The 22,090-nt window shown below is 59.4% G+C and overlaps 2 protein-coding genes across 2 annotated transcripts in view; one reads left to right on the forward strand and one right to left on the reverse strand.

The window, feature by feature from the left end:
• The window catches only part of XPO7 (exportin 7), a 51,925-nt gene extending 40,739 nt beyond the window's left edge, over positions 1 to 11,186 (reverse strand). The window contains 1 exon segment of the mRNA XM_075444874.1: positions 11,103 to 11,186. Within this exon segment, the coding sequence (XP_075300989.1) occupies positions 11,103 to 11,120 (18 nt within the window). The 5' untranslated portion in view covers positions 11,121 to 11,186.
• Positions 11,187 to 12,812: 1,626 nt separating this feature from the next.
• DOK2 (docking protein 2) lies at positions 12,813 to 20,483 on the forward strand. The gene is made up of 5 exons (XM_075444622.1): positions 12,813 to 12,966; positions 15,861 to 16,157; positions 16,353 to 16,461; positions 16,842 to 17,023; positions 17,095 to 20,483. The coding sequence occupies exons 1-5, from the start codon at positions 12,904 to 12,906 to the stop codon at positions 17,974 to 17,976; spliced, it is 1,533 nt and encodes a 510-aa protein (XP_075300737.1). The 5' UTR covers positions 12,813 to 12,903; the 3' UTR covers positions 17,977 to 20,483.
• Positions 20,484 to 22,090: the final 1,607 nt, after the last annotated feature.

The following is a 22,090-nucleotide window of genomic DNA, read 5'->3' on the forward strand; positions in this document are numbered from 1 at the left end:
TTCAGTGCTGGCCAGCTGGAAGGGTTCATTTCACCTTGGTCGTGGCCTGGGTTTGCACTTTGCTCATGCAGTACCGAGTCTGGTATCACTCACAACTGCTAACTGGAAGGTCTGACTCCTGTGGAAAACGGTCACATATCCACTACCTTCTCTGAACACTACACATAACTGTGCAGCACCGCTCGCCTGAAGGCGTAATTCAATTAGAAGAGGAGGTCTGTTCTAGAACAAACAGGAAAAGTAAAACAACAACAGAGATACGCTGGTCCAAGGCACCCGGCTTGTGGAGTCAACAGGGATTAGACCATCAGTGGCAGAAAAAGTGGGCAGGCTGGGAAGATGCACACAGCTGTAAACTATGACAATTCTTTCTTGCATGGGAAGTCTGCCAGCCATACTCAAGGAAAGGTGAAGTTGAAAAAAATCCACTTGTCTTGTTTAAAAAAAACTATCTTCAAAAAGTTAGCTAATTTCTGGAATAAATCACATTTTGATGAAACTGCCTCTATACCATGACAGATTACTGCTGAACTTCTGACAACCACTCCCGAGTTCAATCCCCACTGATGCTGCTGAAGTGGTAATGAGAGATCCCTGGCGATGTAATACCTAGGAATGGATGAACTGCTGAATTCTACCCCAAGAAAGGCCTCTCTCCTGGTGGGAGGACACAGCAGGGCCCTAAGCAAGGGCGGCAGCACAACCGGCCTGGTCACTGCAGCAAGCAGGTGCTCCTCCACTTCTGCAGATTAAAAAAGCAGAGGCTGGAGCAGCACCAACACCTTTGCTGCAACAATGGCAGAATGAGTCACTCCTGTTGCTCTTTACCTCTTTATTTACATGCCACAGCTGACACACTGCTTCAGCAATCGCACACTTCAACCTCTAGCTTTGAGAGCTGAGCATTCCTTGTGCATCTGAGGGCTCTTCATTTGGCAAAGCCTGGCCATTTCCTAACGAGCAGCAACCAGGAAATTAGGAAGCTGCAAGCCCAGCGTGCACACGGGACCAGCACAGTGCTGGATACACGGAGACGGGAAAGCTGCCATCATTCAGATGAGCCAAACCTCTCAATCTCTTCTACCTGTCGATAACAACTACAGAACATATTCTGAAGAGAGAGGAGCCCTGCCATGCAGGCCAGCATTCCCCGTTTCAGTAACGTGGGCACGCAGCCTGGGTAGGTACCAAGGTCCCTGCATTTCCCACAGCGGGCAGAGAGGTTTTTCGTTTTACGAGCATTAACAGCACAACCTGTGTGCCTCTAGGTGCGAGTACAGAACAAACAGAATCAGAGTTTGGGTATGTAGCCTGAAAAGACACCTCTGACACCCTAGATGGCTATTTTGGAAGGAGACAGCCTACGTTCTGTGTCTCAAAACTAGAAAATCAGGCAACAGGCACCACAGCTCTTTGCCTGTGCAGGTCTGTAAGGTGTGGACAGATTCAAAGCAATGCCACCACACGATGGGAGCGGGAGCTGGAGCTATGGAACAACGCTCTTCTCCGAGCAGTACTGTTGGCATTGCAGGGGATTACTTTTGATTTGCTTAGATAGCAGCATAACCCCTGCGGGGTGCCACTTCGGAGCACCACACAAAAACCAGCAACACACCTTCTTCTTCTGACAGTTTTAACCGAGTAATATTTTTTCTTTGAACTCTAGGAAGAACAGCTCATCTACAAAATGATCTGAAGGAACTGAAAATTGCTTTTGAGGTCACAGATCCCCCTGCTTGCTTTGCATTTGGTTAAGAGGAAGAAAATAAAGTAGTCTTCAGCATTGTCTCATCCCACCACATTCAGGACACGGAACAGAAGATAAGGAGTCGCATGGAAGATACCACAGCCTCGGGAGAAAAATGAAGGCAACTGCACTACTGGGCAAGCTAGCTGCAATGAAGCAAGCTGGCTTTCAGGTTTCTGGGTCTCATCTTCTCTAACAGAGGTAACAGACAACTTCCACGACACCAGTTTTGCACAACCAAGCCACTGTCAGGTGCAACGATCAATACCCCAACACCACAGCACTGGGAGCAGTAAGCGTTTTACCCACATGGGAAGCAACTATGAAAAACCCCCAACAACTCAAAATCCAGCCCTGTGCACCGACAGCTCTGCTCCAGGCATAAGGCATGTGAATTCATATGAGACACAAAGCTGTGCTCCAAGGTGATGGTCCGGGAGAAAACAGCAGCCTTCCAAACGCCCCGAGAACTCTGGAGGCACCTCTGATCACGTAAAACACTAAAGCTACGGCGGGACTGCTCAAACGGACTATCCAGAAACAGCAAAAAAATCCAAGCATTACCAATCACCTTCAACTCAGTGGTTAAACTAGTGTCAGCTACAGACATTATCAAGTGTGAGCAGAGAAACAACAGAATCGGTGTTTTCCAGTACGATGTCCTTGGACTGTAACTCCCGTAATCACCGTGTTCACAAACACTCCGACCTGGCGATACAGCACGCAGAGCTTTCAGACAGGAATTCAACCAAAACACTCAGGCGACACGGCAGTCACACCCCTGTCCTGTGAGCATACAGTAAACACAATAATTAAGTCGGAATGATGGGCTGGGGAAGAAGCCACGGCGAAAGGTGCGCTCAAGAACCGCGCGTTACAGAAAACCCCACTGCGGGACAGGCGTAAATCCTTTGCAGATCCAGAGTTGCGAGTCCACGGGGGATACAGATACACAGCTTATTTTGCTGGCAATACATAAAAAGGATGGAGAGGACTTCAAGATGATCCTGTCTCCTTCTCTGGAGATATTCAAGACCCGCCTGGACAAGGTCCTGTGCAGCCTGCTGTGGGTGACCCTGCTTCGGCAGGGGGGTTGGACGAGATGACCCACAGAGGTCCCTTCCAACCCCGACCATTCTGTGATTCTGTGAAGTGGAGGTATTTAGCAGAAAAATGGAGGCTATTTCTTTTACGAACTGATGAGAAAACACAGAGGCTGCTGGTGATCCTGCTACAAGATAAAGTGACTGAGCCATACACTTCTCAACTAAGCAAAATCTTTCTGGTGATCTTCCCTCATCAGTGATCAGATTTCTTGGATGTTAGGCAGATGGACTGGAGCAAGAAGGCTTGCATGAGCTGCAGAAAATAGTTCCTCACTTGTGACAGGAATTCTGACCCTTCCCTTGCACGAGCAGGAGTCCTCACTGCTGAGGCCACGAAGGCCAGAGGTGTTGAAATGCTCAGATTTCTACATCCCCTGCTTTGGTGGATCTGACGCCTAACAAACAAAAAAGTATTCTAAGCAATTTGTAGTCGGGCAGCAGGCTACGTCGTCACTCTTTTACCAAGCAAGGTTCAAGTTAAGTAGCTGAGGATCACTCTCCCCCTCCCACCATATTCTCCCATCTCGAGACAGGACTCTAGAGCTACAAACCAACCCAGACACAAGCAGGCTAAATTAGCCTGTTCTCCACTGCTGAGTTACGAGGCCAGAGCCCATTTCAGCTATAAACAGAGATATGATGCTAATGAGCAGCACAGAAACGTCCATGAAACGCTTCACAAACTTTGTGCCTTACACATCATTTCTATATCCCTAAAACGACTTTATTTTAAATCCTACAGTTGGAAGGAAAAAGGCAGCCAGGCAGCCCAGGCCCTCCAGATTTCTCTGTGGCTGCCCGACGGCCGTAAGGGTGTCAAAATACCAAGTGACCTTGCACTTGTGTGCCACGAGCATAAAGCCAGCAGCAACAGCGATGGTGCTGATCAGTCAGCACAACCCGAGACAAGTATGGGTGCTGTGCCAAGCAGGCAGGGAATAAAACCAATACGAATCAACCAAAAACCAGAAAACAATGCAACTGCTACCAACCCTTCCTTCACTTCCTGCTGCCTGGCTATACCGATACATGCACCTGACAGATGTTCTTCCCGACCTGCCAAAGTGGGAAAGAAATCTTCAACGCATCCCCATTCCCATTTGGGAAAAAAAAAAAAAAAGAAAATCAATCTTCTTTTATAGAATTCACCCAGTAACCAGAAGTTCCGCAGAAATCAAATTAAGGTATTATTCAAAGTAGCAAAGTGCTCACTTGAACAGGCAAAGACGCAATTTGCCTGCCTGATTCTTATTAATACCTTCTTCTTTGATGTCCTTGTTCTTGTGTTATTAATAAATTATATAAGAATACTGAACCATGTGTTAAAAGGAGCACTGTAAACTTTAAAACGTTCAGCTGGAAACCCACAACGACACTTTCAAGTACCAAAATTCTGCCAGCAGAAGTTCTCATGCTATATACACAGCTTGAATGATCTCAAACAAGGGGAAAGGGGAGAAGGCAGTCTGTTCGAAGATGAATTTCCCTGCTGGTGCTAAAACATCACTATTTTGCTCTTGAGCTGGGTGCTGATTTACCCGCAAGGCTCGGGGCAGGCGAGTCCCCGTAAGCCCGCCGGCCCCGCGAGCACAGCGCGGAGTTCCACCAGCTCCTGCTCTGCGTCCTGCAGCGCGACACTCGACGTGGCACGCAGGGACGTCCTGGCACGGTCCTCTCCTCTGCGCACCTGCAGCTCGGGGAAAACTGCAGGAGACGCAGGCAGAGCAGCTATAAACAACAGGAGGACACATTACACAGTGCAATCCCTGGCCAGCTGCACCCAAAAATAGTTTAAATTGTCAAAGAGCTGCTAAAAATGACTTCTTGTTCACAGCACTCCACTGCGGCGCGTTGTTTTTCTGAAGTGCAGGATGTATTTCAGCCTGGAGAATTACTTCTCATTTCCAGAGCAGGACAACAGGCAAGGGGAGAAAGAAGAGAAGGATCAGCTTATCAAAACACATTTATAATGGAGATCTTACATCACCCAATATTCAAAGTCTGGCACCAGTAAGATGTCAAGCACCAGAGTGTAAAGCTGATGTTTTATCCTGACCACGCCAGGGCAACGAGCTTCCCACCGGCAAACCATCGCCGGAGTTAGCAGGGACCAGGCAGAAACTTCACATTTTGTCCTTCATGAGAAACAAAAGCAAAAATGTCAAGCTTCTGGGATCTTTTCTGGGTGGTTTAGCAGCTACCCCCCGACAGTACCTTCGGTTAGTTTGTCAGAACTCAGGCCTGCTATCAAACCAGCCAACACGACGACCACCGCTGTCAGCAGCTGCGTGCGTAGGGCCACCCCACCCCGCGCAGCCACCACCACCCACCAGCAGCTCGGTGCATGACAGGTCCTTACGGTCCAGCCTGACTTTTGAGGGCATAAGAAGCACGAAACTAAAACTCCTCCCTCGAAGAAGTTCCAAGTCCTATATTCCTCCAACAGGCAAGAACAGGGAGAACCCAAAGCAAGGCAGAAAGGACCTGCTAATTCTTCAGCCAGCGGGCTCTGACCTCAGGCTGCCAGAGACGGGAACACCTTACCGTGTTAACACCTCGGTGTGTTTGACTCCAGGGGTTGCACCAACCAGGCCTGACTGGAAAACTACCAGATTTTTCAGGTGGTCTCTTCCAAGACTGCAAACACATTATCGAGACAAAGCCAGCTGTGCCAAAGCTGGATGAGAAAAGAAATAACAAAGCCGTTCTTGCAAAGCTGAAGCAGCGCAGCGAGCGTCCCAGGGGCCAGGTGCTACGGGCACTGCCACTGCCCGAAAGGCCAAAGATGCACCGGCGTAATTACGACGGGAAAAACGAGAGTGACCGCAGACACAGACAACACTGGTTGCTCTTACAAAAAAAAAATAGATTCTTGCAACTAAGCACGCAACCATATCACCAGAAAAGCATCACAAACTGTTCATAAATGCCTTCTTCAAGCCACAGCTTAGAAGCAGGAAAACAAAAATCACATTTTTGCTGGCAGTTTTAGTACTAAAAATGTAACTTCTTGAACTTTGCTTTAGTGAGCCTGCGCCCTATAGACTCACAAAACACCAATGCACTGGCCAAAACCAAGGGCAACGAGGCATTATTAACAGCAGCAAAGTTCCTGAGCTACAGAACATTCAGCGTTCTCTTATAACGATTAAAATGAGCAAATCCTCCTTAACTGTATTAATGTTGGCTGCCCGAGGAACACAGCTCGGTCACCAGCACTGGGAGAGACCAGCCCTCTGACAGCGCGCCCACCGCCCCGCTCCTCTCTGCCCTTCTCATGCTGTGGTAGCAGGCACCCAGCTCACGCCCAGCGGAGATCTTTGAGATCTTCAGGTGAACTGCCATGGACAGAATTACAGCTTACACACGGGGTGGCTCCAGCTCGCTGAATCCAGTGACAACTTCTCCCACAGGCTTCCATGAGGATTTCACCCCGAGCCCACCTCTCAGCAGGCTGCCAATGAGTGTGAAAACCCCCACCGAAGCCACCAAGCTCTTCTTTCCCACCCGGGCTGGTTCAAGCCCCCGTGACCCGGAGGGGAGGCGCAGCGGGCTGGGGCTGCTGGCAGGAGCGACGCCTCGGACCCCTTACCGGCTGCTAAGGGACCTCCAAAGTACGCTCCAGACATCGGCTGGGCGACAAGGAAGAAACTGCTGGCCGTGGAGTCCCCAGAGCTGATGAGAAGTGTCCACTTTTATTACATCAAAGTTTGGCCACCGAGATCTTGAGGTACTGAACCGCAATCGTATGCCTCCACCTTGCAGGTGAAATCCAGCTCCCGACACCTGCCGCTGGTATTCTGCGACTCTGGTGCTGAGCGCCCAAACAGCGCTCTGTAAAAGAGCGCATAACTTCAAAAACCAAAGAACCCTAATTTGCAACAGAAATGCTGCCAGCTCTATTTTTAGTCCAACCAGTGTTTCCCCCTCCCCAGGTCCACAGCACTCCCTCAGGCTTCTCTGAGATAAACCCAAGTCCTTAACAAGAGCTTTCAGCGCGTCCAATGACACACGGAAGGTAAAAGCTTGAACTAAAACAAACAAAAAAGTATTCTAAGCAGTTTGTAGTTGGGCAGCAGGCTACGTCATCACTCTTTTACCAAGCAAGTGCAAGGTTACCGAGCAGCCCTGGCTGCCAAGAAAGCCAGTGGGATCCTGGGGTGCATCAAGAAGAGTGTGGGCAGCAGGACGAGGGAGGTTCTCCTTCCCCTCTACACTGCCCTAGTGAGGCCTCATCTGGAGTACTGTGTCCAGTTCTGGGCTCCCCAGTTCAAGAAAGATGAAGAGCTACTGGAGAGAGTCCAGCGCAGGGCTGCGAGGATGGTGAGGGGACTGGAGCATCTCCCCTACGAGGAGAGGTTGAGGGAACTGGGCTTGTTCAGCCTGAAGAAGAGAAGGCTGCGAGGGGACCTTATAAATGCCTACAAATATCTGAAGGGTGGGTGTCAGGAGGACGGGGCCAAGCTCTTTTCAGTGGTGCCCAGCGACAGGACAAGGGGCAATGGGCACAAACTGAGGCACAGGAAGTTCCGTCTGAACATGAGGAAGAACTTCTTCCCTCTGAGGGTGATGGAGCCCTGGCCCAGGCTGCCCAGGGAGGCTGTGGAGTCTCCTTCTCTGGAGATATTCCAGCCCCGCCTGGACGCGGTGCTGTGCAGCCTGCTCTGGGTGACCCTGCTTGGGCAGGGGGTTGGGCTGGGGGACCCACAGAGGGCCCTGCCAACCCCTACTATTCCGTGATTCTGTGATATCAAATGGGAAACAAGCATCTTAGTCTCCAGGGTTTCCTCTGGAGCCAGCTGAATGTTATAGATTTCTAGAGCCAAATTAGATTTTGTGTTTGAGCCAAAACAACGTCCTTTAGAATACAGAAACACACAAGAAAAAAAAAAAGTCAGGTCCTATTAGGGATGGAGAAGGAATTGCCCTAGGAAAGAGTCCCAAAAAAACAAGTCGTGTCCCCGCAAAGTACGGCGCAAAGGTGAGAAAATCCCCCGCGACCCGTTCCTGTGCACCGCCAACACGCGGGGTGGACGCGCCACCAGAGCACCTCCCCAGACACCCTTCCACGCGATCGATTTTCCACGGAGCTTCCTCCACGACCGTACTGAGATGGAAGAAGTCACCCCTGCCCGCAGCCCGGCCGGCGCATCGGGAGGCCCCAGCAGAACTGAGCCCGCACACACCCACAGCCGCTCTGAACACGGACGTTTTCCAGCTTGGAGCAAAGCGCTGTCAGCTCATTCAACAGCTAAAAAGACAGAAAACTCAGATTTGAAAACCCTAGGCCTGAGCCTAAAAATCAGACAGCGTGGAAGGACAAAAAACCAAAAGGGATGCAATTTCCTTTGTAGATGCCAGATTTCCTCTTTTTCTATCACAAGCAGCCACTCTCAGCACCTGTCTTGCTCCTCTCACAGGCCCAAATTTCTTCCACTTCAGCTTGGAGTCAGGCTACCCAGAACAGACAATAATAAGTCACATCGAAGTGGTAACAATTTCTAATCAGTGCAATGTTGCTTTTTTAAAAATTCAAGACAAATGAAACACTCGATACACAAAGTTACAGAATTCATCAGCATCCTGCAACCAACGTTCTCCCACAGGAATATTCAGGTTCAGTAAGGGCATCAGCGTGGAAAACACCTAAGGGGCAAGGAAAGCAGCAGAAAAACAAAGATGATGTAAACCTGCTTCCAAGAGGAGGGGAAAAAACAGGGGGGACTCACACCAGCCCACAAAGCCAGCTGCAATGACATCCTCACTGCTTTCCTCTGTCTCTACTGCGAGCAAGTTTGAGTGATGCTTACAAGACTTGGGGCAGACAGAAACATTAATTCAAAACAAGGTCGTCTGAGCCTTTCGGGGAGTGGAAAAGTTGGCGTACAGCAACTTGCTTTAAAACTTCTTTTCAGCCACACAACATCATCTGATTCCCCCTGCTCCCGTATCAGTATCACTGCACCCTTTGTCTCCAGGCGCTGAACAGTGTCCCCTTGAAGAGCTGCTCCACGGGAAAGCCCCACAGCCAGCTCCGACTACACGATTCCCACCAACAAAACGGGCGGCTTTGCTCACCATTTGCATAATGGCTATTTTTTTTTTTAAAGATGAGGATGTGAGATTCCCTTTCATCATGGCATTAAAAGTTCATCTTTATCCTTGTAAAGGATATTATTGTATTAGTCTAAGTAAACAACTTTAGCACAGATGCAGCCTATAAACAAAGTTTTTGTGCTTCATCACATATCAGCACGCCAGGTACAACCGCGGGAAGTTCCCCTGTGAACACACTAACGCCCAAACCAAAGCTCTCCTGAAGCAGCAGCAAGGCTTCACCGACCTGATAAACGCCAGTGTTTATTGGCAGGTCCCTGTTCCCACTAAAACAGGAGCACCTCTCACAGCACACGCCATACAAGCAGCTCTCCCAGCTATTCCCACTGATAGTCACCATCTCCCCGCGACGCGGGATAACGCGATAACTGTTCTGTTAAACGAACATGGGGTTTGACAGGGGAGCCCGGGCAACTTGGCTCAAATCACGTTCAGAAGAACATGGCGTTTGGGCCATGGAAAGACCCCTCACCAAAAATTTAACCTATTAATAAAAACCACTACTCCTTCCAGCCAAAAACCTCTCGGTTTTAAAGGGAACCTCACGCTCTCCTTTCCGAAGGGAACTGCGTGAGGCTCCTCAGAGCGACCACTTAACGCCTTTACCTGGAGCAGAGAGAAGACACGACAATAAAAAGCAAGCAAACCCCATGCAGTTACAGCACAGAACAACTTCGTTAGCTATATTTGTCCTGCACAGGAACTGCACCAAGCTGCAGGTGCCTTAACTGTATTTGCAAATCGGTTTTCCTCCGCGTGGAACATCTTCCAAGCCTCTGACGTTAAACTTTAACTAACCAAGTGGAACACAGCAACTGCAATGCTGCTCTAACGGCTCAAACTTCCATTTGCCCAACTCAATATTTAACAAAGAAAAGCAGGGTAGGAAGCACAGTTTTAAAGCAGCAAGAGCAGCTGTTTCACCTGCCTTCAGCGTCAACGCGCAGGCTCGCCGGCTAAGTTCAAAAGGCAGGGATGGACCAACAAGCGGCCAACAAAATCAGTTTCTTCCGTAAATTTAGGGCCTGTGAATTGTCTAATAATGCAGTAATTCCTCTCGTCCCCTGAGATTACCCAAGAGACGTTCGCCAGCAACCCCGCCAGACAACCTGCGAGCTGCTGGGCTCTGCTGTGAGTTAATAAACTGCTCACCCTTGTGGTCCGCCGGCGTGCCGGGCGAAGGCGATATTTATTTAGAAGTTGCACGGATAATCGGTAACCACCAGCGCCGTCGCAGCTCAGCCAGCCTTTCGGCCACCATGCAAATCCTGCGCCAGTTCAGCTAAAACATTATGCAAACCCCCCCCCCCCCTCGCTATTTCCCCAGCGGTACCTATTTTTAATTTTTCTGTCTGGCACCGCCGGCTCTTCGGAGGGTTCTCCATCCTACCGGGCTCGGTTAGAGCCACCCTCACCTTCCGCTCGGCTCCGGGCTCCCGTTCACGGCAGCACCGCGCTTACCCACGCAGGGCTCGGGTCCTCCAACGCCAGCCCAACCACTTCACCCAGCCGCCAAAGCTCCCTCGCAGCTGGGAAACCAAAGGGACGCGACCGCCAAGGCCGGCCCGGGGGCCCGCCAAGACCCCGGGCGGGGGGCGGCAGCGGGGTGGGGGGGGGCTGGAGCCGGCGGCTGGGTTTCCGAGGCCGGGGGGGACACACACACGCATCCGACCTTCCTTTCCCCAAATGTTTTGTTCCCGGCGTCGCCAGAAAACCCCACGGCGGCGGCGGGAGGAGGCAGAGGCCGCCCGGCCGGGAAACGCCGCCGGCCTCGGCCGCCCTCCCCCCGGGGAGGCCGGGCCCGGCGGTGACACAGCCCGAGGCCCGCAAACACGGCCCGGAGATGGGAGAAGGCCGCTCCGCCGGCCCGCCAAGGCCGCTCGCCCCCGCCGTGAGGGGGAACCGCGCTGCGAGGCGGGGACTAACCGCGGCTACACCGGGCCGCGGGGCCTGAGGGGCCTGCGGCGCCCGCTGCCACCCCCCCCTCACCGCCGCGCCGGGCCGGGCCCCACCGCGCCGGGCCTCACCGCGCCGCGCCGGGCCGGGCCTACCCCGCCGCCCCGGCGAGGCCCTGCGCGGCTGGCGGGGCGGGAAGGGGCGTCCCGGGGGTCCCGGCGGCGCGGCCCCCTCACCTGCACATGATCCGCCATTTTGCTCCATTCATGCTCCGCTCCCTCCGCCTCCGCCTCCGCCGGGCCCGGCACGCGCCCGCCCGCGCGCCCCCCCCCACCCCCCGCTCGGCCCCGGCCCCCGCCCGCCCGCGCGCACGCGCCACGGCCCCCCGCCGCCCCCGCCGCGCCTGCGCCGACCGCCCCGACCCCGCCCACCCCCGCCGCGCGCCGGCTGCGGCGCCGCTGACGTCACGGCGGCGGCGACGCGGCGGAGGGAGGGGCGGGCTTTGTTGACATGGCGCTTAAAGGGGCCGCGCACCCCCCCGCCGCCCCGCGCTGCCAGCGAGCGCGGGGTCTGGCACCAGTGCTCCCAGTGCCCTGCGGCCGTGTCCTTGCACCAGCGGCCCCAGTTACCCAGCCGGGGACAAGCCTCGTGCTCCAGCAGCCCCCGCACCAGTGCTCCCAGTCCTTCCAGTGCCCCCAGTGCCCCCAGCGCCCCCAGCGCCCCCAGCGCCCCCAGCGCCCGGCACCAGTGCTCCCAGTGTCCCGCAAGCACATCCCTGCAGCCAGTGCCTCGCACCAGTGGCCACCGGTTACCCCAGACCCGTACCAGTGCTCCCAGTGCTTCCAGTGCCCGGCACCAGTGCTCCCAGTGTCCCGCAACCACATCCCTGCAGCCCGTGTTTCGCACCAGTGCTCCCAGTTACCCCAGCCTCTGCATCGGTGTTCCCAGTGGTTCCAGTGCCCCCAGTGCCCAGAACCAGTGCTCCCAGTGTCCTGCAAGCACATCCCTATACCCAGTTCCTTGCACCAGTGGCCTCCAGTTGCCCCAGCCCAGCGCCAGTGCACCAGTGCCCCCAGTTACCCCTGCCCCAGTGCTCCCAGTGTCCTGCAACCATGTCCCTGCAGCCAGTTCCTTGCACCAGTGGCCTCCAGTTGCTCCAGCCCAGCACCAGTACCCCTGGTTACCCTCACACCAGTGCTCCCAGTGTCCTGCAACCATGTCCCCTGCACCCTGTTCCTTACACCAGTGCTCCCAGTTACCCCAACCCCTGCACCAGTGCCCCAAGTTACCCCTGCACCAGTGCTCCCAATTACCCCAGCTGCTGCACCAGTACCCCCAGTTACCTCTGTACCAGTGCTCCCAATTACCCCAGCCCCTGTACCAGTTCTCCCAGTTACCCCTGCACCAGCGCTCCCAGTTACCCCAGCTGCTGCACCAGTGCTCCCAGTTACCCCTGCACCAGTCCTGGTTACCCTGCACCCAGTTACCCGCCGTCCCCGTCCCCATCCCGGGTGTGTGGGCACCGCATGCGGCCCCAGCGCTGCCCGCAGCCTCGCACCCTCCCTCCCTCCTCCGCATCGCGCCGTCACCTGCCCCCGTCCCCTTGTCCCCTCCCCAGCTGTGCCGTGGCCAGTTTGGGGGGCTGGAGGCTGGGACGCCCTTACTGGGAGCACTGGGAAGCCTGGGAGCAGAGCTGGGGGGTCGCTACCCAGCGGGGCAGCCCTGGGAGCTGCCCATGGACCCATTTCACAGATGGGGACACCGAGGCACGGCCCCGGGGGGGCTTCCTGGCGACGCTGCGAGCCGGGGCCGGGGCCGGGGGTGGCCATGCCCGTTATGGCAAGCTCGCAGGCGCAGGAAACCGGAACCGGCGCCGAGCGAGCGTAGGAAACAGAAGAACCCGACCGCACGTCACATGCTGAGCTGTCCCGGGCCGCGGTGACGGCAGCGCCGCGGCGGGAGAGGGGCCAGCGGCCGTGCCGGGACCCCCCTGGGGCGGCGGGGCAGGGGGGTCCGGAGGATGCTGGTGGCTGGAGGATGGAGGAGGCGGTGGTGAAGCAGGGTGTGCTCCACCTCCAGCTGCAGCAGACATTCGGGAAGGTGAGGAGGGGGCCGGGGGCTGCTTGGACCCATGGGGGGGGGCTCGGCTGGCCTGGATATGGGGGTGCGGGGGGGGTTCATCCGATGGGAACGGGGCGCTCCCACCCGTTGGCCATCCGTCGCCGCGACAGCCCGGTGGGGACAGGCAGGGGGACGGAAGGCGTTGGGGACAGGTTGGAAGAAGAGGGTGCCGTGTTTCGGCAAAGCCTCCGGTGCCGGAGCCGCCGCGGAGGATGCTCTGGTTCGGGTGCAGGGCTTCCCCCTCCCACGCGCGGCACGGCCTCGAGCGCGGCCGCCTCCGAGGGCGAGTCGGGAATTGTTCAAAAATTGGCGTTTTTGGTGAAGACGGGGCGGAAAGTCCTCGAGGGGGGCCATCGGCGTGGCTTTTGGGTGCTGCGGGAAAGCGTGGGATGGATCCCGGCACTGGGGGAGGCTGGGATGGATCCCAGCGCTGGGGGAGGCTGGGATGGATCCCAGTGCTGGGTGAGACTGGGATGGATCCCAGTGCTGGGGGAGGCTGGGATGAATCCCGGCGCTGGGGGAGGCTGGGATGGATCCTGGTGCTGGGGGAGGCTGGGTTGGATCCCGGTGCTGGATGAGGCTGGGATGGATCCCGGCGCTGGGGGAAGGCGTGGAATGGATCCTGGCTCTGTGGGAGGCTGGGATGGATCCCGGCGCTGGGGGAGACTGGGATGGATCCCGGCGCTGGGGGAGACTGGGATGGATCCCGGCACTGGGGGAGGCTGGGATGGATCCCAGTGCTGGGGGAGACTGGGATGGATCCTGGTGTTGGATGAGGCTGGGATGGATCCCGGTGTTGGGGGAGACTGGGATGGATCCCAGTGCTGGGGGAGGCTGGGATGGATCCTGGTGTTGGATGAGGCTGGGATGGATCCCGGTGTTGGGGGAGACTGGGATGGATCCCAGCGCTGGGGGAGGCTGGGATGGATCACGGCACTGGGGGAGGCTGGGATGGATCCCAGTGCTGGGGGAGACTGGGATGGATCCTGGCTCTGTGGGAGGCTGGGATGGATCCCGGCGCTGGGTGAGGCTGGGATGGATCCCGGCACTGGGGGAGGCTGGGATGGATCCTGGCTCTGTGGGAGGCTGGGATGGATCCCGCTGCTGGGGGAGGCTGGGATGGATCCCAGTGCTGGGTGAGGCTGGGATGGGTCCCGCTGCTGGGGGCGACTGGGATGGATCCCAGTGCTGGGGGAGACTGGGATGGATCCTGGTGCTGGATGAGGCTGGGATGGATCCCAGAGCTGGGGGAGACTGGGATGGATCCTGGCTCTGTGGGAGGCTGGGATGGATCCCGGTGCTGGGGGAGGCTGGGATGGATCCCAGTGCTGGGGGAGGCTGGGATGGATCCCGGCGCTGGGGGAGACTGGGATGGATCCCGGCGCTGGGGGAGGCTGGGATGGATCCCGGCGCTGGGGGAGACTGGGATGGATCCCGGCACTGGGGGAGGCTGGGATGGATCCCAGTGCTGGGGGAGACTGGGATGGATCCTGGCTCTGTGGGAGGCTGGGATGGGTCCCGGCGCTGGGGGAGGCTGGGATGGATCCCAGCACTGGGGGAGACTGGGATGGATCCTGCTGCTGGGGGAGGCTGGGATGGATCCCAGTGCTGGGTGAGGCTGGGATGGGTCCCGCTGCTGGGGGAGACTGGGATGGATCCCAGTGCTGGGGGAGACTGGGATGGATCCTGGTGCTGGATGAGGCTGGGATGGATCCCAGAGCTGGGGGAGACTGGGATGGATCCTGGCTCTGTGGGAGGCTGGGATGGATCCCGGTGCTGGGTGAGGCTGGGATGGGTCCCGCTGCTGGAGGAGACTGGGATGGATCCCAGCGCTGGGGGAGGCTGGGATGGATCCCGGCGCTGGGTGAGGCTGGGATGGATCCCGGCGCTGGGGGAAGGCGTGGGATGGATCCCGGTGTTGGGGGAAGGTGTGGGATGGATCCTGCTGCTGGGGGAGACTGGGATGGATCCCGGTGCTGGGGGAGGCTGGGATGGATCCCAGTGCTGGGGCAAGGCTTGGGATGGATCCCGGCGCTGGGGGAGGATGGGATGGATCCCAGCACTGGGGGAGACTGGGATGGATCCCGGCACTGGGGGAGGCTGGGATGGGTCCCGGTGCTGGGTGAGGCTGGGACGGATACCGGCACTCGGGGAGGCTGGGATGGATCCGGTGCTGGGGGAGGCTGGGATGGATCCCTGCGCTGGGTGAGGCTGGGATGTATCCCACTGCTGGGGGAAGCTGGGATGGATCCCGGTGCTGGGGGAGGCTGGGATGGATCCCAGTGCTGGGGGAGACTGGGATGGATCCCAGCGCTGGGGGAGACTGGGATGGATCCCAGTGCTGGGGGAGGCTGGGATGGATCCCGGCGCTGGGGGAGGCTGGGATGGATCCCAGCACTGGGGGAGACTGGGATGGATCCCAGCGCTGGGGGAGACTGGGATGGATCCCAGCGCTGGGGGAGGCTGGGATGGATCCCGGCGCTGGGGGAGGCTGGGATGGATCCCAGAGCTGGGGGAGACTGGGATGGATCCCGGTGCTGGGGGAGACTGGGATGGATCCTGGTGCTGGATGAGGCTGGGATGGATCCCAGAGCTGGGGGAGACTGGGATGGATCCCGGCTCTGTGGGAGGCTGGGATGGATCCCGGCGCTGGGGGAGGCTGGGATGGATCCCGGCTGCGCTCTGTGCCAGGGATGCTTTGCCCGCCTCTGCCCAATTTATCTCACCCCCCACTCTGAACCCCGGAGGGCTTTGCCCCGACCTCCTGCCCCGGGCTCACGCCTGGTCCCAAGGGGATGAAAACTCGGAGCAGCGGGAAAGCGGAGCTTCCACCTCTGGCTTCTCACTCCTCTCGCTCCTTCTCCCCACGGCAGAAATGGAGGAAGTTCTGGGGCATCCTGTACCGGGAAAGCTCCTGCTCCACCGCCCGCCTGGAGCTCTTCGAGGGCTCGGTGCCGCCGGCCGCCGAGAAGCTGCGGAAGGGCGAGGGCGGCAAGCGGCTGGTCAAGCTGAGCGACTGCGTGCACGTGGCGGAGGCGAGCGGCGACGCCGGCTGCCCCAAGGAGACGGTCCCCTTCCTGCTGGAGACCACCGAGAAGCGGTACCTCCTGGCCGCCGACGGCTCCGAGACGCCCAGCTGGATCCAGAAGCTCTGTGAGCTGGCTTTCCCGGTACGCGCCGGGCAGGCAGAACGGTGGGAAGCGGTGGGATCCGTGCGGGGGGTCCCAGGGGGTCGCTGCGATGGGGAAGGCGAGGGGGATGCCTGCTCTGGGTGACCCTTCTTGGGCAGGGGGTTGGACTGGGTGACCCCCAGAGGTCCCTTCCAACCCCCAACATTCTGTGATGCTGTGATTCCGCCCCGGCAGAGGAGCAGAGGGGAGCAGGCGGCGGGCAAAGATGGCCAACAGAGCTCGCTGGGCGCCGGCAGCGAGTTCTCCATGGAGGAAAACTCCCTGTACAGCTCCCGGGGCAAAGGTAGGCGCCGGGCGGTGGGGAAGGGGCGGCAGAGCTGGGTTTGCTTGCGTGGGGCTCAGCGCACGTCCCGCAGCATCCCCCCCCCCAACCCCTTCCCCAGGCACCCCGGTTTGTGCCGGGGAGCACCCCCAGAAACGGCTCCGTGCAGGCGGCGCGGTGGAAAGTCTCCTCCCGACCGAGCCCCTTCCTGCCCTGCGGTTTGGCAGCGTCCGGCGTTGCGCTGCGCTATCGGGCTGCTCCCACGCGGCCGGAGCCCTCGAGCTCTTATCGACCGGACGCCGCTTCCCCACCGCCCCGGCCGCGGGGAGGTCACGAGCCCCACGGCCCCTCGCTTGCGGTGGGCGACGCGTGTGTCGAAGGCAGCCCTCCTCCGTCCCCAGCCGGCTCGGAGCGGGCGTTCGAGGTGACGGTGAGAGCCACCGAGTCGTCGGAGCGCTGCCGGCTCTGGGGTCGGTGCGTCCTGCGAGCCGGCGAGGAGGCTCTGGAGCTGCGGGATTTCCAGACCTTGGAGATCCTCTACAGCTGGCCCTACCGCTTCCTGCGGCGCTTCGGGCGGGATAAGGTAAGGGGGACGCAGGAAGGGTGGGCTGGCGGCGGGCTGCGGCGCGGGGACCTGACGCCGTCCCTCCCCAGGTGACCTTCTCCTTCGAGGCCGGCCGGCGCTGCGCATCCGGAGAAGGCAGCTTCGAGTTCGAGACCAGGCAAGGCAACGAGATCTTCCAGGCGATCGAGTCGGCCATCGACGTGCATCGGGGCCGGGGGGCCGAGGAGCCGCGGCGGGGTGGTCCTGGGGACGATGCCGCCCGCCCGCCCGGCCACGCCAAGGTGCCCAGCTGGGCGCAGGGGCACGAGGAGCCTGCTGGCCCCTCGCTGGAGCCCACCTGGGAGGGGAAGGTGCCAAAAGCCAAGCTGGCAACGCTCCCCAGCAGCTGCCCGGGGGCTGGGGAGCCATCGGGCACCTTCCTGCCCTTCCGCGGTGCCGACTGCCCCTACAACAAGCCCTGCAACTCCCTCCCCCGGGGAAACCCCCCGGCGCCGGAGAAGGGCTGGAGGAGGGACACTCCCGCCGAAGCCGAATACGCCGTCCCCTTCGACACCATCGCCAAGACCTTCGTGGCCGCCAAGTTCAGCAGCGGGCTCGGTTGCCCCAAGGGGGTCCCCGACCCCCTCTACGACAGCATCCAGGAGGCGGGGGGCCAAGCGGGCAAGCGGCCGCCGCCGCGCCCCACAGCCGCCAAGCCCGACCACATCTACGACGAGCCCGAGGGTCTTCCCCCCCCCGTGGTCTACGACGAGCCCGAGGAGGTGAAGGGGGAGGCGTGGAGGCTTCAGGCGGCCCCGGAGGAGCCGCCCGGGCACGAGTACCCCTACAACCCGCAGCGGGATGACTACGCCGTGCCCAAGCGCCCCGTCCCGCTGCGGCAGCCGGTCCTGCTGCAGGGCCAGGAGTGGCTGGAGGACAACGAGTACGACAACGTGGCCCTCAAGTTCGCGAAGAAGAGGAACCTGCAGTGAGCGGGACGGGGAAGGAGAGGAGGAGAAGACCCCGCTCGCCCCGACCCCCGGCTGGCAGCCCCCCCGCCCCCGGCAGAGCTGAGACCCCCCCAGCTCAGCGCACCCATGGCTGGAGGGGGGTCAGGCGATGCCCTGGGAGCGGCGGGGCACATCTGGCCAGCTGCGGGGCCGGCGGCGGGGATGTGCCCGCTGGAGGGCACTGTGCGCCCGCCGTACAGCGGGGTCCCCTCCCCGCAGCCCCGCCACGGCCTTCCCCGCACCCCGAGACCCGCACCCCGCGGTGTTCTTGCGGACCCGACCCCAAGCCCCGCGCCCCTCGCCCAGCCGAACCTCGGGACCCCCAGCTCTGCGTGCCGCGGACCCCCATGCCCATCCCTAGGGATGCACATCCCGCATCCTGAAGGCAGCCGGACGATGCGCAGCCCCGGGATGCTCAGACCCATGAGCCTGGGAAGCTCAGCCCCACCATCCTGCGATGCTCAGCCCCGCAGCCCTGGGATGCTCAGCCCCACAGCCCTGGGATGCTCAGCCCCACAGCCTCAGGATGCTCAGCCCCACGACCCTGCGACGCTCAGCCCCACGGCCTCAGGATGCTCAGCCCCACAACCCTGCAATGCTCAGCCCCACAGCCTCACGATGCTCAGCCCCACGAGCCTGAGATACTCAGACCCACAGCCCCAGGATGCTCAGCCCTGTGGCCCCAGGATGCTCAACCCACGCTGGCTGGTGATGCCCACCCCATGGGTGCACACCCCACGCCCCGAAGGCAGCCGGATGATGCACAGCCCTGGGATGCTCAGCCCCACAGCCCTGTGATGCTCAGCCCCACGGCCTCAGGATGCTCAGCCCCACAGCCCCAGGATGCTCAGCCCCACGACCCTGCGATGCTCAGCCCCACAGCCTCAGGATGCTCAGCTCCACAGCCCTGGGATGCTCAGCCCCACGGCCCCGGGATGCTCAGCCCCACAGCCTCAGGATGCTCAGCCCCACGACCCTGCGATGCTCAGCCCCACGGCCTCAGGATGCTCAGCCCCACAACCCTGCAATGCTCAGCCCCACAGCCTCACGATGCTCAGCCCCACGAGCCTGAGATACTCAGACCCACAGCCCCAGGATGCTCAGCCCTGTGGCCCCAGGATGCTCAGCCCACGCTGGCTGGTGATGCCCACCCCGTGGGTGCACACCCCACGCCCCGAAGGCAGCCGGATGATGCACAGCCCTGGGATGCTCAGCCCCACAGCCCTGGGATGCTCAGCCCCACAGGCCTGGGATGTTCAGCTCCACAGCCTCAGGATGCTCAGCTCCACAGCCCTGGGGTGCTCAGCCCCACAGCCCTGGGATGCTCAGCCCCACAGCCTCAGGATGCTCAACCCCACAGCCCCAGGATGCTCAGCCCCACGACCCTGCGATGCTCAGCCCCACAGCCTCAGGATGCTCAGCTCCACAGCCCTGGGGTGCTCAGCCCCACAGGCCTGGGATGTTCAGCTCCACAGCCCTGGGGTGCTCAGCCCCACGGCCCCGGGATGCTCAGCCCCATGGCCCCAGGATGCTCAGCCCACGCTGGCTGGTGATGCCCACCCCGTGGGTGCACACCCCACGCCCCGAAGGCAGCCGGATGATGCACAGCCCTGTGATGCTCAGCCCCACAGCCCTGGGATGCTCAGCCCCACAGGCCTGGGATGTTCAGCTCCACAGCCCTGGGATGCTCAGCCCCACGGCCCCAGGATGCTCAGCCCACGCTGGCTGGTGATGCCCGCCCCATGGGTGCACAGCCCACACCCCGAAGGCAGCCGGACGACGCACAGCTCACGCAGCAGGCACACCCCGCCTGCAGATTTCTGTTTGGCCGGTCAGCCCTTGCCGGGATGGCCCCATGGCCACACGCAGCCCCCCGCCTGCTCTTGCCCCCCCAGCAGCCAGCGCCCGGCCGAAGGTCACTCCACATCCTCGCTCAGCGAGAACAGCGGCATAAATTTCTACTGTCTTCAGCCACGTTCTTCTTTTTTATTTTTTATTTTTTTTTTTTTTACAAAACCACTTTCCAGCTCCTCTGAATTATAGATGAAATATTCAGCTTTATTGTCATGGTGATTTTAGTGGCTGGCTCCTCTCCTCCCAGTACAGCGAGACCAGTACGTGGCCTGACCCAGCCTGACTTGCTCTGGGTCAGCCTGCTCCTCCTCCTCCCGGCCACCTCCAGCCGTGCCCAGCCCTTGCTGGGGGACACCCAGCCCCTCAGCCGGGCACGGTGAGAGGCACCGGCTCCAGTTCCCATCGGCTGGGGGTCCCCGGCACAGAACGGTCTCCCAGGGCTGCCCCGGGCTCTGTCGGTGCCCATCGCCCTGGATGAGGTGTCTCCGGTGCCCACCGGCTCCATCACCGTGCCGGAGGGACCCTGGGAGCCGCTGCCGGTGCCCCACCACGCCGGCAGGTCTGCCACCGAAGGCGAAGAAAAGGCATGAATTATTTATAATCTCTTTCAATCAAATAAATGCTTAGGTGCTTGAGTTAATTTCCTGGATCCTGAAAATCCAAAGTGCAGACTTTTAATAAGGCAAATTAAGTGCTTTATATATTACACTGATTAAAGCTCCGTGTCAATCTCTCTCTCACACGCGGAATCGGAGGGGCCGGGACACGAAGAGGTCCCCGCAGCCGCGCTCCCCTCGCCTGGGCAGCGTGAGCTCCACCGCCCGCCCCGGCGGGGAGCAGGCAGGGCGCAGCGATGCTCCCTGTGCAGAAACACCCAAAACTGGTCCACAGAAAGACAAAAACCCAAGTCTGTAGCAGGTTTTCCCAGGGAGCGAGTGTCGGACCAAGGAAAAGCACGGAGCGAGGCAGACCTTGCCGTGTCCTGGGACCTGCTGCCAGCACCGGCGGAGGTTTGAGAGGCAGCTCGGAGGGACGGGAGATGCTCCTTAGCCCACGGCTCCCCATCCTTTCCCGGGTCTGATCCTACGGGATGATCCCGGTCCACAGCCAGGCTGGTGCCCATCTCCAGACCCCGGGCAACCCGGGCATGGTCGGGAGCAGCCGGCAGCGCTGCCGGCTCCGTTACCTGGAGTGATGGGGACTCCTGCGGCACGGTGCCATTCACTGGGAACCGATCTCTTAAGCGTGTGCTATTATTAATTAGTGCTCATTATGGCAGTTATTTATTATTAATCAGTGTTAACACAGTCCTTTCTCCTCGCCGTCCTCCAGCCCGCTCCCCGCTGCGATCCCCGCTCCTTCCAGCCACTTCCACCACTATTTTTCCTCATTAACCAAAGAAATGGAAACACCTTCCGGACTTTGCTTGAAGATCCTACGGGTCTAACGAGGTTTGTACCGGGCCAGCCGGGCTAACGAGGGAGCCACTAATCAAATTTCACAAAGGCAGCAGCACGGGCCGGGCGACGCACTCAGGGGTTTTGCTGCCGGAGTAAATTGCTCACGGCTTCCCCTGAGTGGACGGGGTCCCAGGGTGGAAAACGGGACCTGTCCTGGCGAGTCGGGTCCAGGACGCCGAGGCTGGAAAAGCCCTCGACGGAGCTCAGCAAAGGGCTGGGCTGAGAAAGGAAAATCGATGGCAGAGAGAGGAGGAAGAGATTACAGCGCAAAGCCCCAGACAAACGGCGAGCGCTGTAATCTGATTAGGGAGTTCTTGTCGTTATTGTATTATGCTGATTATAAATCATTTAGGAGCACAGCTAATCAAAACAAAGATTGGTTCAGGGCTTTAAGGGTCGCTGCCTCCAGCAGACGCCCCTGCCCCTCTGCTTTGCCTCCCTCCGGAGCGGAGGCAGAGCTGCATCCCGGGGCGAGCGGCACGGAGTGGGGATGCTGCCCGCGGGGAGCAAGCAGGGAGGATCCCGGGGGAAAACTGGGCTGGCGAGGCTTGGGGGGGCAGAGCAAGGAAAGAGGGGTACGGGCATCCCCGGGGTGGAGAGGATGGGGGAATAAGGAGCAAGCTCATTGAGCAGCCGGGGTGGGGACGCTGCCCATGGCCAGGAGACGATGCTTGTGGGGCCGGCCGTACCAGGACCATTTTTCCCCCCTGCTCTGCGCACCTCGTCGAGGCAGCTCCTTTTTTCATTACTGTCTCCTCGGATTAGAGATGCGCTCGTTTCGC

Source organism: Opisthocomus hoazin, chromosome 28 (assembly GCF_030867145.1).
Source record: "Opisthocomus hoazin isolate bOpiHoa1 chromosome 28, bOpiHoa1.hap1, whole genome shotgun sequence".
Classification (NCBI taxonomy): Eukaryota; Metazoa; Chordata; class Aves; order Opisthocomiformes; family Opisthocomidae; genus Opisthocomus; species Opisthocomus hoazin.